Source organism: Triticum urartu, chromosome 7 (genome assembly GCF_003073215.2).
Source record: "Triticum urartu cultivar G1812 chromosome 7, Tu2.1, whole genome shotgun sequence".
Lineage (NCBI taxonomy): Eukaryota > Viridiplantae > Streptophyta > Magnoliopsida > Poales > Poaceae > Triticum > Triticum urartu.
Window position 1 is genome coordinate 539,846,681 of NC_053028.1, and position 14,764 is coordinate 539,861,444.

Sequence of the window (14,764 nt, forward strand, 5' to 3'; positions counted from 1 at the left end):
GCTTCGAGTAGCTCGGTTGTTTACCTCTCAATGAAGGACATGAGTTCTTGGATTAGGTTGACTGGATCTGTTCATATCTTTGTTAGTAATGCAAAAAAGAGGATAATGATGTGGGGGTCATGGATTCGGTATAAGATATGTCTTTTTAATACAATGTCGTTGTTCTTAGGGACGAGGATTTGTGGCTCTCAGGTGCCACACACACCCCTATATGAATACAACACTAAAAAAATACCACAAAATTGTATTAAGCGAGTAATTGTCAGTCTGTGCTCGGTGGGGTCTTGTAACACTCTAAAACTCTATTCTCCTCATTTAAATAGATGAAGCAAATCTTTTGCCTCCGTTTTGAAAAAAAAAACTGGGTGCCCAGTGTACACCCATGTTTAGTTTTGTAGGGAATGGGTGCCGTGTTCATATCGATAAAAGAGTCAAAAAAATCCTATGTATAAAAAAACTATTTGGATGGATCGTATGTCGGACCATATTTCCTTTTCCACAGATATCATAGGCACCCATTCCTCACGAAACTAAACACCAGTGTACAATGGGCACCTAGGTTTGATATCCCCAAATTTCAGATTAAAAAAATAATTGATAATTTTTCTAATGTTTATTCATATAGGGGTGTGTGGCACCTCGGAGCTCTAATGCATTTCCCTGTTCTTTAGTTGATAATGTATGCTGCACATGGTAAAGAATATGCTAGACCAAGTTATAAGTATTTGTTTTTTGAGAAACACATTTAAGATGCAGATTGTGCTGATGAATCAAGACTCACAAATAACTATGGTTGTTCATGTGCAAATTAGAACTACACATGTTGATTTTTAATGAATCACGAGGAGCTGGATCGCCGATCAATCGACAGTCCGAGAACTATGTTGGTATAGCTATAAAGATTTAAAAAAACGAAACATGAAGTGTGAGATTTAGAGCATCTCTAGCAGATCTTGCAAAATAGGCTGTCCGCTATAATAACCGCCGATATAGCGGACGGGGACGTATTTTTCGCCCGGAACAAATCTGAAAAATTGGTCGTCCGCTAAATTATTTTGTGAGATCCTGCAAAGTCCGGGCTGATTTCATCATATCTACGGGTTCCCTCCCTCTTTTTGTCGGTTCCCTTATCTCTCCCGCGTCTTGGCACCAAGGAAATTTCACCTCACGCGCCCTTCCCTGCCGCCGCATCTCCCTGTCGTCTCTTGCTGACCCCAGCCATCCCGCGCCGTATAGTAGCTCCGTCACCCCCGCCGCACCTATTCCACCAATTTTGGAGGCCGAGGGTGCCCATTTTTCTCCGCAGACGAGCGGCGCCACCAGCACCATGGTTCCGCCCCGGAGGTTGCTGCGCGACCTTGTAGTGGGCGGATCCGGTTGGTTCCCATGCCGGTGAACCCCGGAATCGCCTGAGGGATAGCCGCACGCGCCGGCGCCGCGGATTTGGATCGTGGTGAAGAAGGGGTTTGGCCGATTTGCTTCGGCCGACACCGGAGAAGAAAGCGGCGGCTCACTTGATTCCGGGAGGCGGAATTGCATTCGGGGAAGGTAAGTTCAATGTCCGGTGATTTGTTGATTCAATTTCGGCCTGCGAGATTTAGGAAAATTCATCACGTGCATTTCTTTTGTTAGATGGATTGGAGTTCGTCGTCGTCGTCGTCGTCAGATGATTCCGTGATAGAGAGAAGATTTTGGACAACGATGTCGACAACCTAGTGTTGTTGTAGCTCGTGAACAAATTTGAAAGGGGTCCGAAGAGAAAGCGTCATGGATCCAAGGTTGACCAGCTATGCATTCCGAAAGCGTCATGGATCCAAGGTTGACCAGCTATGCATTCCGCCCAACCGATCTCTCAGTGACAAGATGCTTATGAAGGACTACTTCGCCAAGGTACCGACATATCCGGCTCACCTATTCTGTAGGCGGTATCGAACGTGTAGGCCTCTTTTCGTTTGCATCATTGAAGGTTGCGAGCAAATTGTCGTCTTTTCACTCGTCGAAGGAATGCTGCCGGTTTGCTTGGCTTTAATACATATCAAAAAATATCGGCGGCGATGAGAGTGATTGCATATGGCGTTCCCGCCGACTATGCCGATGAATATCTTCGCATTGGAGAAGATGCCACTATCAAATGCGTGCAGGTGTTTGTGAAGACAATGGTTCGGGTTTTTGGCCCAGAGTATCTTCAAGCTCCAAATGAGGAGGACACAAAGAAGTTGATGGCGATGAACGAAGAATGTGGATGGTCGGGCATGCTTGGGAGTATTGATTGCATGCATTGGAGGTGGAAGAACTGCCCGATGGCTTGGGCAGGGCAATACATTGGACACAAACATAAACCTACCAATGTGCTTGAAGCTGTGGCTTCACGCGATTTATGGGTTTGGCATGCTTCTTTGGTTTGCCGGGGTCTCTCAATGATATCAATGTCCATCGATCTCATCTTTATGCTCAGCTAGAGTGGAAAAGCTCCGGCTTGCAACTATACCGTCAATGACCATGATTATACCATGGGGTACTATCTTGCCGACGGTATTTATCCTCCATGGTGAACATTTGTGAAGACCTCTCCATGGTGAACATTTGTGAAGACCATCAGTGACCCCAAAACCAAGAAGCATGAAATTTTTGCCGAAGCACAAGAAACATGCCGAAAAGATATTGAGAGGGCATTTGTTGTGTTGCAAGCTTGGTTTGCCATTGTTTGAGGTCTCGCTCGATTCTAGGATAAGAAATCCCTCAGAAACATCATGGCTGCATGTGTAATTTTACACTATGATCATCGAGGATGAGAGAATTTGAACTTAAGAGTTTTATTATGATAATGTGGGTAGCCATGTGAAGCCTGACAGGGACGCAGGTGAGATCACTGCATTTCTTGAGACATGTCGGAAGATTGAGAATAGTGCTTCACACTACCAGCTCCGCGATGATCTTGTTGAGCATAGTGGCAACTCTATGGGAGATTAGACTCCCATTTTAATTTTAATTTTATAAATTTCATATGTATTTGTGTGTGATTGAACAATTTATTGTTGTACTAATTATTAGAATTTGAACAGTTGTTGTAATGAAGATTGTTGTACTGTGAATTGCCTTTCGGATCATTTATATTCATACGTTTAATTTATATTATAATTCTGTTCGGTTGATATTGTTAAAAATCAAAAAGTTGTGAGGCTCAAGAAAATTTACGGTACCGCGAGGCCTTCGGCTCGGAACAGACCATGTAAACTCATCCCACAAATATTTTGCCAGGACCTGCTAGAGATGCTCTTAGGGGCTCGCTGAAGTTGGTCTTTTGAGGCATCTATCTATAGACCTTTTGTGCAAAACTCATAGGATATGACTTGCGTACAAGCAATAGTCTTTGGTTATGAGTTGAAACCCCGTGTCCAGTATCCCAAACAGATTCTAGAGATACGACTCCGAGTAGTGTTGTGTCTGAGGGTTTCTTTCACAAGCGAGGCGTCAAAACAAGGTTAACAAACAGCACCAAATAATAAAACGAATAAAACACAAGGCATATCATTTGAGTGAACCAGAATACCATCGACATTAAACTACCACGGAGACGAAACAAATACAAAGAACACTTTGGTTACACAAGTACCTATCTCTTGCTGGCCAAGAGAAGATAACACACAACCTAGCAGCAAGTACTAAATAAAAGCTACAACAGCCGGCTCAAGACAGTTTATTAGCCCTGCTCCTCGCCCTCCTCGGCGGCTGCGACTTCCCTCTCCTCCGCGGCCGCGGCCATCAGCTCGTCGAAGTTCTCCGTCTTGCCCAGCACTATTTCAATCTGGTGTAGAAACAGTTTCAAGGATCAGCAAACATTGGCATACCGTTGGAAAACACGGCTATCTTTCATGGGAATTGAGGAAGAAATCTAACCTTAGCCTTCTGCATCGGGCGGCCCCTTGATTCATCATTGACATCAACAGTGGATGTCATGATTTCTGCAAGAGATTTTATTTGATTTGAGTAACTAGAGAGAACGAAAATGCAAGGAAACCTGAGTCTTACTCTTTTCAACAGCAAGGCCATTATTTTTCAGAATTTCGGCAACTGTCACCACAGTGGCGATAGCTGGAAGGATAGACAAGAGACTCATCAGTTGACATTTCAAGCACCATAACAAAGAATCAATGAGCAGAACGAAGGAGACAAATAAACTGGCATTTGATGGCTTTAACATCAAAGAGGATCAGACAAACAGCCGAAGGATGAATTAGTTTTGTGATGTCAAAATGAATGATACTTTGATCACATAATAAATTTCCAAAAATTTGGATTGACAAGAAAAGAACATAACAGCAGCCAAAGCAACACAGACAAGCTGGTAAAAAAGTACTCAAGTTCTTGGGTGTACTGCATAGTAGCCAAAGAGCATCCTGTACATGGATTTATAACGTAAATGAGCTCCTGTACATGGAGTAACTGGCAATTCTCAGCTGCATTTGAAAAGTTAACTGCATATCCGATGGTTTTAATATACAGCATCTCACATAAGAAATCAAGGCAACCCGATGGTTTGAAAGACATAATTAGTAAGACAGCACATGTAAGCGACAACACTGTTAAACATTAGTTTTAGAAGTCATTAGAATCGACTGACCCTTCCTAAGGACTTAGGAGAACACTAACCATCCATAAGTTGGGACAATCAGCATGAATGCTGAAAAATAAACTTGCACAATGACATCGCGAACAAGAACAACCACTGAATATTTTGGTCAAATCTAAAACTAAAAACAAATCATGACGAGGTAGGCTTATATAATCGGTTCTAAGCTCATGAGCGCTTCATTGCAGAAGCACAGCAGCCATTACTAATCGCTAGTAGCCTGGTACCAGACAGTTGAAATAATCCTGAAGGGCAGAGGAGCTTACCCATGCCGAGAGCGGAGAGTTCCACCTCGTTATGCATCTGCATGTACCTCTGCAAAATCATCGCCACAACAGCATTAGCTTCCGATTTCACAACAAAAACACGCAAAAAAAAAAAACATCACAAAACTAAATCTATGCCCCGAAATAAACCGCATAGACCAGCGGAAACGCAGACTCAACAACAGAAAGTGCACAGAGCGAATCTAATCCCAGCACAGGCGTTCTAAAACTAAACTAAACGCAGGAATCAACAGAAAAACAAGATGGGGAGGACTTTCCAAGGGTTTTAGACCGGACCCCGGTGCGGATCAAAGCCCTCCCCGAATACCCGGCCGGAACAAACAAGCCGAGATCGAAGGGTCGGGGAGAGGAAAGGGGATTCACCTTGGCGAGGTTGACATAGAAGAAGAGCGGCTTCTTCGTGTTGGAGACCTGGATCCGGTTCTTCTTGTGCGGCTCCGTGACGGCCAGGTTCTTGACCCCCTCCGTCACCTCCTCCATCTCGCTCCTCCTCCTCCTCGGCCCGAAACCCTAGCTCGCGAGAGCGCCGACGCAAACCCTCCGCCGCCGCCGCCGCCGCGCGAGCACCAGACCAGGGAAATAACTCGAAGCCTGGGGACCGGAACGCAAGAAAAATAAATATCGGGATTCCGCGGCGAGATCCTGTGGGTCGGCTGGGTTGGGTTATATGGACGGGAGCAGCGACTTCGAGTTGGGTTCCACCACCAACTCGGGCTCCGAGTCCTGCGGGCTGCGCCTATCCATGAGAAGGGTTGTCCCGGGCCTGGCCCAAGTTCGGCTTTCCCTTTCTTATTTCCTTTTATTTTCTGGTTCGTTTTTCTTTCTGTTTCTCTCCATTTTCTTATGGGTTTTTATCATTTATGCCACCGATAGTGTCCCACTACTCAGTTTTGCCACGAGAAATTTCAACCGCTCAAAAATTCCATCGCTTCATTAGACACATACTCAAAAATGCCACTAGACATCATTATTGTGATCTCAAATCTCTTTTGCCATGTTATAATGACATAAATACCTATGGACCAACATGCCAGCTCTCCCTCTATCTCACCAAAATAAAGTGTGGGGCCTACTTGATCCCGACATCGTTCTTATTTTTCTGTAAAATTATTTGCTTGATTACTCCTGACAAGTGGGGCCACACTTATTATTGTGAGATAGAGAGGACTGACATGTGGGTCTAGGCTTATTTCTGTCATATAACATGGTCAACGGGTTTGAAGTGAAAATAACAATGCCTAATGGCATTTTTGAGCAAATATTCTAACGGAGCGATGGCATTTTTTAGATATCTAATGTCATTTTTGAGCAAGCATCTCACGTATCAATGGCATTTTTGAGCAAGCATCTCATGTATCAATGGCATTTTTTAGTAGTTATAACTTCTAATGGTAAAACTAAGTAGTGAGACACAACTAGTGACATAAACGATAAAACACTTTTCTTATTCGTCTTTTTAATAAAAAAATATTTTCACCTTTGTAAATTACAGTTTTGGGTTACGTATTTATTTATTTTGGTTATCTTAATCCTGATGCTTGAATGAAATCATATGCATAATTATGAATTTGAAGCTACCACCACGGGAGAGTGTCCTGTCCTACAACATGTAAACACATGCTAAGATATCTAAAAACAAGGATGGTCCTACTCCGAAATTGCGTAGAATATATTATATTCTCATTGTTTGTCAATAATTAATGCAATATACATGGTTTAAAAAATTTCTTACTTTCATCTCCAATGGCTAGAGAATTCACCACCGTCATAAACCCCCAAATGTTCCTATAAAATCTCTTCTTTGGTATTGCCTATCATCATTCCTTCACATAGTTATATACCCCCCCCCCCCAGCCAACACCCTCTGCTTCCCTTACGTAGGGTAATGTAGATGTGTAGACAAGCAAGTGCATCATAGATGATAACCAAGCATCAAATAGAACGAAGAAAGGAAGGGGGTGGATACTTTTTTAAGAGAAGCATTCCATGGCTTCCGCAGATGTAAGTAAAAGGTACAACGATGATGAAGAAAATGAGGAGGAAACCAATGATGTGGTGTATCATACTTTTTTTGAGAGTGAAGTGCATCATAGGTCCTTGAACTATTTCGATGGTGTCACGTAGGTCCTCAAACTATGAAAAGTGTCATCTAGGTCCTAAAAAATCTTTCCAGTGTAATAAGTGTGTATATATGTGACACCTCTGAAATAGTTCAAGGGCCTACATGACACCTTTGAAATAGTTCGAGGACCTATGTGTTGGGGAACGTAGCAGAAATTCAAAATTTTCTACGCATCACCAAGATCAATCTATGGAGTAATCTATCAACGAGGGGAAGGAGAGTGCATCTACATACCCTTGTAGATCGCTAAGCGGAAGCGTTCAAGTGAACGGGGTTGATGGAGTCGTACTCGTCGTGATTCAAATCACCGGAGATCCGAGTGCCGAACGGACGGCACCTCCGCGTTCAACACACATGCAGCCCGGTGACGTCTCCTACGCCTTGATCCAGCAAGGGGAGAAGGAGAGGTTGGGGAAGACTCCATCCAACAGCAGCACGACGGCGTGGTGGTGGTGGAGGAGCGTGGCAATCCTGCAGGGCTTCGCCAAGCACCGCGGGAGAGGAGGAGGGAGAGAGGCAGGGCTGCGCCATGGAGAGGTCAAAACTCATCTGTTGTCAGCCCCAAAGTCCTCAAGTATATATAGGGGAGAGGGAGGGGGTGCTCCCCCTTTAGGGTTTCCACCCCAAGGGGTGCGGCAGCCCCAAACCCAACTAGGGTGGCGGCCAAGGGGGGGAGAGAGGAAACTTGCCCCCCAAGCTAGGTGGAGGCGCCCCCTCCCCAAACCCTAGGTGCCTTGGGCCCTTGTGGGGGGACGCACCAGCCCACCTGGGGCTGGTCCCCTCCCACACTTGGCCCATGCAGCCCTCCAGGGCTGGTGGCCCCACTTGGTGGACCACCGGGACCCTCCCGATGGTCCCGGTACATTACCGATAAAACCCGAAACTTTTCCGGCGACCAAAACAGGACTTCCCATATATAAATCTTTACCTCCGAACCATTCCGGAACTCCTCGTGACGTCCGGGATCTCATCCGGGACTCTGAACAACATTCGGTAACCACGTATATCTATTCCCTATAACCCTAGCGTCATCGAACCTTAAGTGTGTAGACCCTACGGGTTCGGGAACCATGCAGACATGACCGAGACAACTCTCCGGCCAATAACCAACAACGGGATCTGGATACCCATGTTGGCTCCCACATGTTCCATGATGATCTCATCGGATGAACCATGATGTCAAGGATTCAATCAATCCCGTATACAATTCCCTTTGTCTAGCGGTACGATACTTGCCCGAGATTCGATCGTCGGTATCCCGATACCTTGTTCAATCTCGTTACCGGCAAGTCTCTTTACTCATTCCGTAACACATCATCCTGTGATCAACTCCTTGGTCACATTGTGCACATTATGATGATGTCCTACCGAGTGGGCCCAGAGATACCTCTCCGTTTACACGGAGTGACAAATCCCAGTATCGATTCGTGCCAACCCAACAGACACTTTCGGAGATACCTGTAGTGAACCTTTATAGCCACCCAGTTACGTTGTGACGTTTGGTACACCCAAAGCATTCCTACGGTATCCGGGAGTTGCACAATCTCATGGTCTAAGGAAATGATACTTGACATTAGAAAAGCTTTAGCATACGAACTACACGATCTTTGTGCTAGGCTTAGTGTAAGTGCACCTAGTGCCACCCCTAGTTGGTTTTGGAGTATTGACGACAAACCTAGTTGAGGGACTAATGTGTTTGTGAGAATTGCAGGATAACACAGGTAGAAGTCCCTCATTGATTCGGTTTTACTACCAGAGATGACCCCTAAAAATGTATGAAGACATTGAAGTTCAAGGTGGTATATGAAGATATTCACATTGAAGACTATGACAAAAGAAGACACGATATGAAGCCTATGGAGCTCGAAGACTTAGATCTTTCGTAGTTCTTTTTCTTTTGTGTTGAGTCATAGGAACCACCGTACTGTTAAGTGGGGTCCAGGAGAACCAGTCAGAATGACTGAAGTGATGCCTAAACCAAAAACCTATGTCTTCGAGTGAAGACAATGAGAGCGAATCTTGTCCAGAGCCGGACAAATCAGCTTTGCTTGTAGCCCAAGTAAAGTTGCCATGAGAGTTTGAAATCTGACCGTTGAGACACGTGTCAGTTCCTTAGTGACCCAGGGTCATTTCGGACAAATCAGGTCGGGTTGCCAAGTGGCTATAAATAGCCCACCCCCTACAACCATAAACGGTTGGCTGCTCAGATTTCAGTGCACGGCTTTTGTCGTTTGAGAGCAACCCACCTCGAAGCCATTGAGAGAAAATTCCTAGCGAGGAGAAAAGCCCTAACCACCCAGAGCCAGAGAGAATTGGGCATCACTTAAGTCTTCTTGTCTGAGTGATCTGAAGACTTATTACACTTGAGGACTGTGCATCCTCCAGCCGGTTAGGCATCGCGTTCTGAGCATCCAAGAGACATTGTGGATTGCCGGTGAACGAAGTCTGTGAAGGTTTGGGAGTCTACCTTGAAGACTTACCTGAGTGATTGGGCGAGGACTATGTGACCTTAGCTCAAGGAGAATACGGTGAGGACTTGGTGTCCTGCGCTGCGTGTTCAGGACTGGGTGTCCGGGACTGTGTGTCCTAAGGTTTAAATACCTAGCCGCTCCAATCAGACGTACAGTTGTCACAGCAACTGGAACTGGTCCAACACATCATTGTCTTCAATGAGTCACTGGTTTCATCTTCAGTTCCTTTTACTTACTGATTAATCATTGTGAAGTCATTGCATGTCTTTTCTATCTTTTGTCTTCACAACGTGAGTGAATGATCTGTTTGGCTTCATAACATCTTCCTACCTGATCCTTATTACACTACAGCTATTTGTCACTGTGCTTTCACTCTGTTGATACTTGACCATGGCTTGCCTAGTGTAGTCTACCTTCCGCTGCATAGTTATAGGCATATCTCTACTGTTTGTCTTCATAACTTCCACGTTTTGAAGACTTTCATAAAAATCGCCTATTCACCCCCCCTCTAGTCGATATAACGCACTTTCAATTGGTATCAGAGCAAGGTGGTCCCTTGTTTTGTGTGATTCGGTTTAACCACCTGGAGTTTTAGCTATGTCGACTGCAGGGATAATTAAAGTCTCCGCTGCGTGCCCCGTCTTTGATGGAACTGAATATCCCTACTGGAAGAATAAGATGCGCATGCATCTTGAAGCCATTGACGTCGACCTATGGTATGTCGTCGAGAACGACATTCCCAAGGCTGGAGAAGGTGTCACTGCTGCTGATGTCAAGAAGTTCACTCAACTGGACTCTACTGCCAAGAATATCATCTGTGGTCATCTGACCAAAGGACAGTATGGCCGTGTGAGTGCCTTGAAGACATCCAAGCTGGTCTGGGACTGGCTCTCCAAGGTCAATGAAGGCATCTCAACCCAGAGAGATCAGAGAATCAGTGTTCTTCGCAACCTCTTCAACCGCTTCAAGAGAAATGACAATGAGAATGTCCAGCACACATTTGACCGGCTCACTGACATCACAAATGAGCTTCAAGCCCTCGGCGCCACTGAGATCACCAAACATGAAATCGTCAAGACGCTGCTGAGATCACTTGATAGTTCGTTTGACATCCTAGCCCTGATGATTCAAGAACGTCCTGATTTCAAGACACTCGATCCGTCTGACATACTTGAGAGGCTCAACACACATGAGTTTCAGCTTTCTGAGAAAAGAGATATCTACGGTCCAAACTATGGGCGAACTCGTGCCTTGAAGGCAAAAGCTGTTTCCTCATCTGAAGAAGAATCTGACAGCAGTTCTGATGATCCTGAAGACATTGGAAGGGAACTTGCAATGCTAGTGAAGAAGTTCCAAAAATTCACCAAGAAGAAAGGCTTTAGAAAATCTTCACGATCAAGCTCAAGGAATGATGAAGCTTCTGCTCATGACTACAAGAAGAAAACATGTCACAAGTGCAAGAAAACTGGACACTTCATCTCTGAGTGTCCACAGTGGGACAATGAGAATAGAAAGAAGAAGAAGAGCAAGGAATATGACTCTGACAACAAGAAGAAGAAGAAATACTCAAAGTCTTCTTCCAAGTCTTCCTCAAAGTCTTCATCACACAAGAAGAGCTCATCTGGCAAGGCACGCGTGTTTGTTGGCAAGGAAATGGATTCAGAGGAGGAATCCGCTTCTGAGGAGGCAGAGGTGGAGTCTGAGGAGGAGTCTGATTCTGGCATTGCGAGTCTGGCTACAGCATACGTCGCCAAGTCCATCTTCAACACTGAAGACAATGACTTCATCACCGACACCGATGCAAATGACAAGAACGACTCCACTCCTACCTACTGCTTCATGGCACGCGGTGCCAAGGTAAACAAACGCACTACTCACTATCAAACATCTAGTGACGATGACTCTGATTGTGATTCAAAACCCAGTTACAAAACACTTGCTAAAATTGCAACTGAACAACAGAAAGCCATGGAACATATTCAAAAATTGTTAGACAGAAGCGATGATCTGTTGGGTGCTGAAATGACTCAATCTGAATCCTTAATTGAAGACATAAAAAATCTTCATGTTAAGTATCAGGAACTTGAAGATCGTCATGATACTCTCTCAACAACTCATGAAAAGCTTTCCTATGATTATCTTCAAAGGAAGCAAGAACTTGAGAAATTGAGAGCGGCTCATGAAGATCTTCAAAAGGAAAATGAGTCACTTCGCGCCGAACAGATCAGTTCCGCTCAGGAAGGATTTGAACCACCATGTCTTAAATGCATTGAGCGTGATAATGCTACTTCTGTTGCTGAATGTTCCACTGCTACTGCTGTTGCAATATCTTCAACTGCTGAAGTGGTAACTAACCCCTCTGCTGAGGATACCACTACTATTGCTGATGAGAATGCTAGGTTGAAGACATTGCTTGAAACAGGGATGTACAAAAGTCTTCAAGGGCATCAGACACTATGTGATGTCCTCAAAAAGCAGATTCTGAACCGAAACCCTAGGAAAGAGGGTGTTGGGTTCGTAAGGAAAATGAATGCAGATGGCTCTTACTGGAAACCTGAGCAGTACCCCAAAACCATGTGGGTTGCTGCAAAGGAACCTTCAGCAGATCCATCCAATCTAACTGGCTTCACTTGTGCTAACCCCATTATCATTGATGAATCCTTTGATGCAAACTATATACTATTTAAGAATCAGAATGGTGAAGTGTTTGCCAGGTACATTGGTACTAACTGCAGGAATGGACCGCCTATGAAGAAGATCTGGGTTCCGAAAAAGTGTCTGGAAAATCTTCCTGTGAATGTCTTCATGACACCTCACTTGAAGAAGACAAACCTCAGACCAAAGGCTTCATACGGTCCAAAGGCTTCATACAAACAGAGGACTCACCTGAGTCACACTAACGCAAATGTTTTGTAGGGAGATCATACTCAGTCATATGAATATGAGAGCGGTTCATCAAACCGCTATGTTCGTAAGACCAAGAACTATTCTGCTTATTCTTATGAGTACTATTGTCCACCTCCAAGACTGTTTGCTAAGGCTTCAAAGCCAAAATTCTCAGATGCTGCACTTAGACTTATTGCTTCTAAGCCACCCTTGAAGATGTGGGTGGTTAAGAAGGCTTAACTCTCTTTTGCAGGGAATGGTCTCCAGCAGAAAACCAAAATCGTCTAACGCTATTGCTGGAGACCTTAGACATCTTGTAGGGCGCAAGATCAAATGCCCAAATGGTCTTACTATGTACTTCGTACCTGAATCGCTTGCTACTCTCTCTATTAGTCCTAACCTGGATCTAAGCTTTCATAACCCACTGGTTCGTCAAATGTTTTTGCTTCACAATTCTCTTCGTGAAGCCTATCCCCCTAACTGCACTGTAGGGTACGACACCAGTGTCTTAGAGTCTTCAGAATGGATTATTGACAGTGGGTGTACAATCACATGACCGGCAAAAGAAGCCTTCTCATGGACTCAACCTTACGTCCATCCGACAAGAGCCACATCACATTTGCTGACACTGGTAAAAGTAAGGTATTGGGTCTAGGTAGAGTTGCAATCTCAAAGGATCAACACATGGATAAAGTCATGCTTGTTGAATCCCTTGGCTTCAACTTAATGTCTGTCTCAATGCTTTGCGATTTGAACATGGTCGTAATATTTGGAAAATATCGTTGCCTGGTACTAATGGAATCTGACAAGTCTCTAGTGTTTGAAGGGTATCGGAAAGATGATTTGTATGTGGTAGATTTCTCAGCAGGGCCACAGCTTGCAGTATGTCTTCTAGCAAAGGCTTCAGAATGCTGGCTATGGCATCGGAGGCTTGGACATGCTGGCATGAGGAACCTCCACACCCTCGCGAAGAAGAAGCATGTCATAGGCATCGAGGGCGTGAAGTTCAAGAAAGACCATTTATGCGGTGCCTGTGAAGCAGGGAAAATGACGAGGGCCAAACATCCCTCGAAGACAATCATGACTACTACTCAACCCTTCGAACTGCTCCACATGGATCTTTTCGGTCCCACTCATTACTCAACTCTAACTACTATTGCTTGCCTCTATGGCTTCGTTATTGTTGATGATTATTCTAGATATACTTGGGTGCACATAATCCTTTACAAGACTGAAGTGCAGGATGTCTTCAGACGCTTCGCCAATCGTGCTATGAACAATTTTGGCGCCAAGATAAAGCACATCAGAAGTGACAAGTGCAGAATGGCGTCGTGGAACGCAAGAACAGAACACTAATTGAGATGGCCAGAACGATGCTAGATGAATACAAGACTCCAAGAAAATTCTGTCCCGAAGCCATTGATACTGCATGTCATACAATCAATCGTGTTTATCTTCACAAGCTACTGAACAAGACATCTTATGAGCTCCTTACTGGCAAAAAGCCAAATGTCAGTTACTTCAGAGTATTTGGCGCAAGGTGCTGGATCAAGGACCCACATCACACCTCTAAATTTGCACCAAAAGCACATGAGGGTATTATGCTTGGATATGGAAAGGATTCGCACTCCTACAGAGTCTTCAATCTCTTTCACTACAAAGTGGTTGAAACAGTGGATGTGCGGTTCGATGAGACCAACGGATCACAAAGAGAGCAGCTGCCAAGTGTGCTAGATGAAGTTCCATCCAGTGAATCAATCAAGCTAATGGGAACTGGAGAGATTATACCTTCTGAAGCTCATCCTGAAGAAGAACTTATCATTTCAGCACCTGATCAACATGAAGACATTGCTCAGCCTGAAGACATTCCTTCCAACAACGACAGTGAACAGCAAGAGCAAAGTCTTCGCCCTGTACATCCTTACGTTGCCAATGAAGTGCAGATTGAAAGAATAATAGATAGCATCAATGCACCTGGTCCACTCACTCATTCAAGGGCAACTCAGCTAGCAAATTTCTGTGGGCACTTCGCATTCGTCTCAATATCAGAACCCAAGAAAGTTGAAGAAGCCTTCATGGAACCTGAATGGATTCAAGCTATGCAAGAAGAGCTTCAACAGTTTGAGCTGAATAATGTATGGGAACTGGTTAAGCGTCCTGATCCACGGAAGCACAACATAATAGGCACCAAATGGATATACCGCAACAAGCAAGATGAGCATGGTCAAGTTGTCAGAAACAAAGCTCGTCTCGTTGCTCAAGGATATACTCAAGTGGAAGGCATTGACTTCGATGAAACATTTGCTCCTGTGGCTAGGCTTGAAGCCATACGCATACTGCTGGCCTATGCAAATCATCATAACATACT

The 14,764-nt window shown here is 44.6% G+C and overlaps 1 protein-coding gene and 1 long non-coding RNA gene across 2 annotated transcripts; one reads left to right on the forward strand and one right to left on the reverse strand.

Annotated features, from left to right (window-relative positions):
* Positions 1-1,136: 1,136 nt before the first annotated feature.
* Positions 1,137-3,674, forward strand: LOC125521945. The gene is made up of 2 exons (XR_007289512.1): positions 1,137-1,548; positions 1,633-3,674. It is a non-coding gene; the product is annotated as an uncharacterized LOC125521945 (long non-coding RNA).
* Positions 3,504-5,565, reverse strand: LOC125521944 (uncharacterized protein At2g34160-like). The gene is made up of 5 exons (XM_048687013.1): positions 5,281-5,565; positions 4,897-4,945; positions 4,030-4,092; positions 3,898-3,962; positions 3,504-3,805 (listed from the first exon to the last, which is right to left on the reverse strand). The coding sequence occupies exons 1-5, from the start codon at positions 5,395-5,397 to the stop codon at positions 3,701-3,703; spliced, it is 399 nt and encodes a 132-aa protein (XP_048542970.1). The 5' UTR covers positions 5,398-5,565; the 3' UTR covers positions 3,504-3,700.
* Between the last annotated feature and the right edge of the window lie 9,199 nt (positions 5,566-14,764).

Bases quoted from the DNA above. Each gene is read 5' to 3' on its own strand.
- LOC125521944 (XM_048687013.1), bottom strand. From the start codon at position 5,397: ATGGAGGAGGTGACGGAGGGGGTCAAGAACCTGGCCGTCACGGAGCCG. The intron at 4,946-5,280 runs GTGAATCCCCTT...ATGATTTTGCAG, and splicing joins TCTATGTCAACCTCGCCAAG to AGGTACATGCAGATGCATAA. The intron at 3,963-4,029 runs GTAAGACTCAGG...AATCTCTTGCAG, and splicing joins TGGCCTTGCTGTTGAAAAGA to AAATCATGACATCCACTGTT.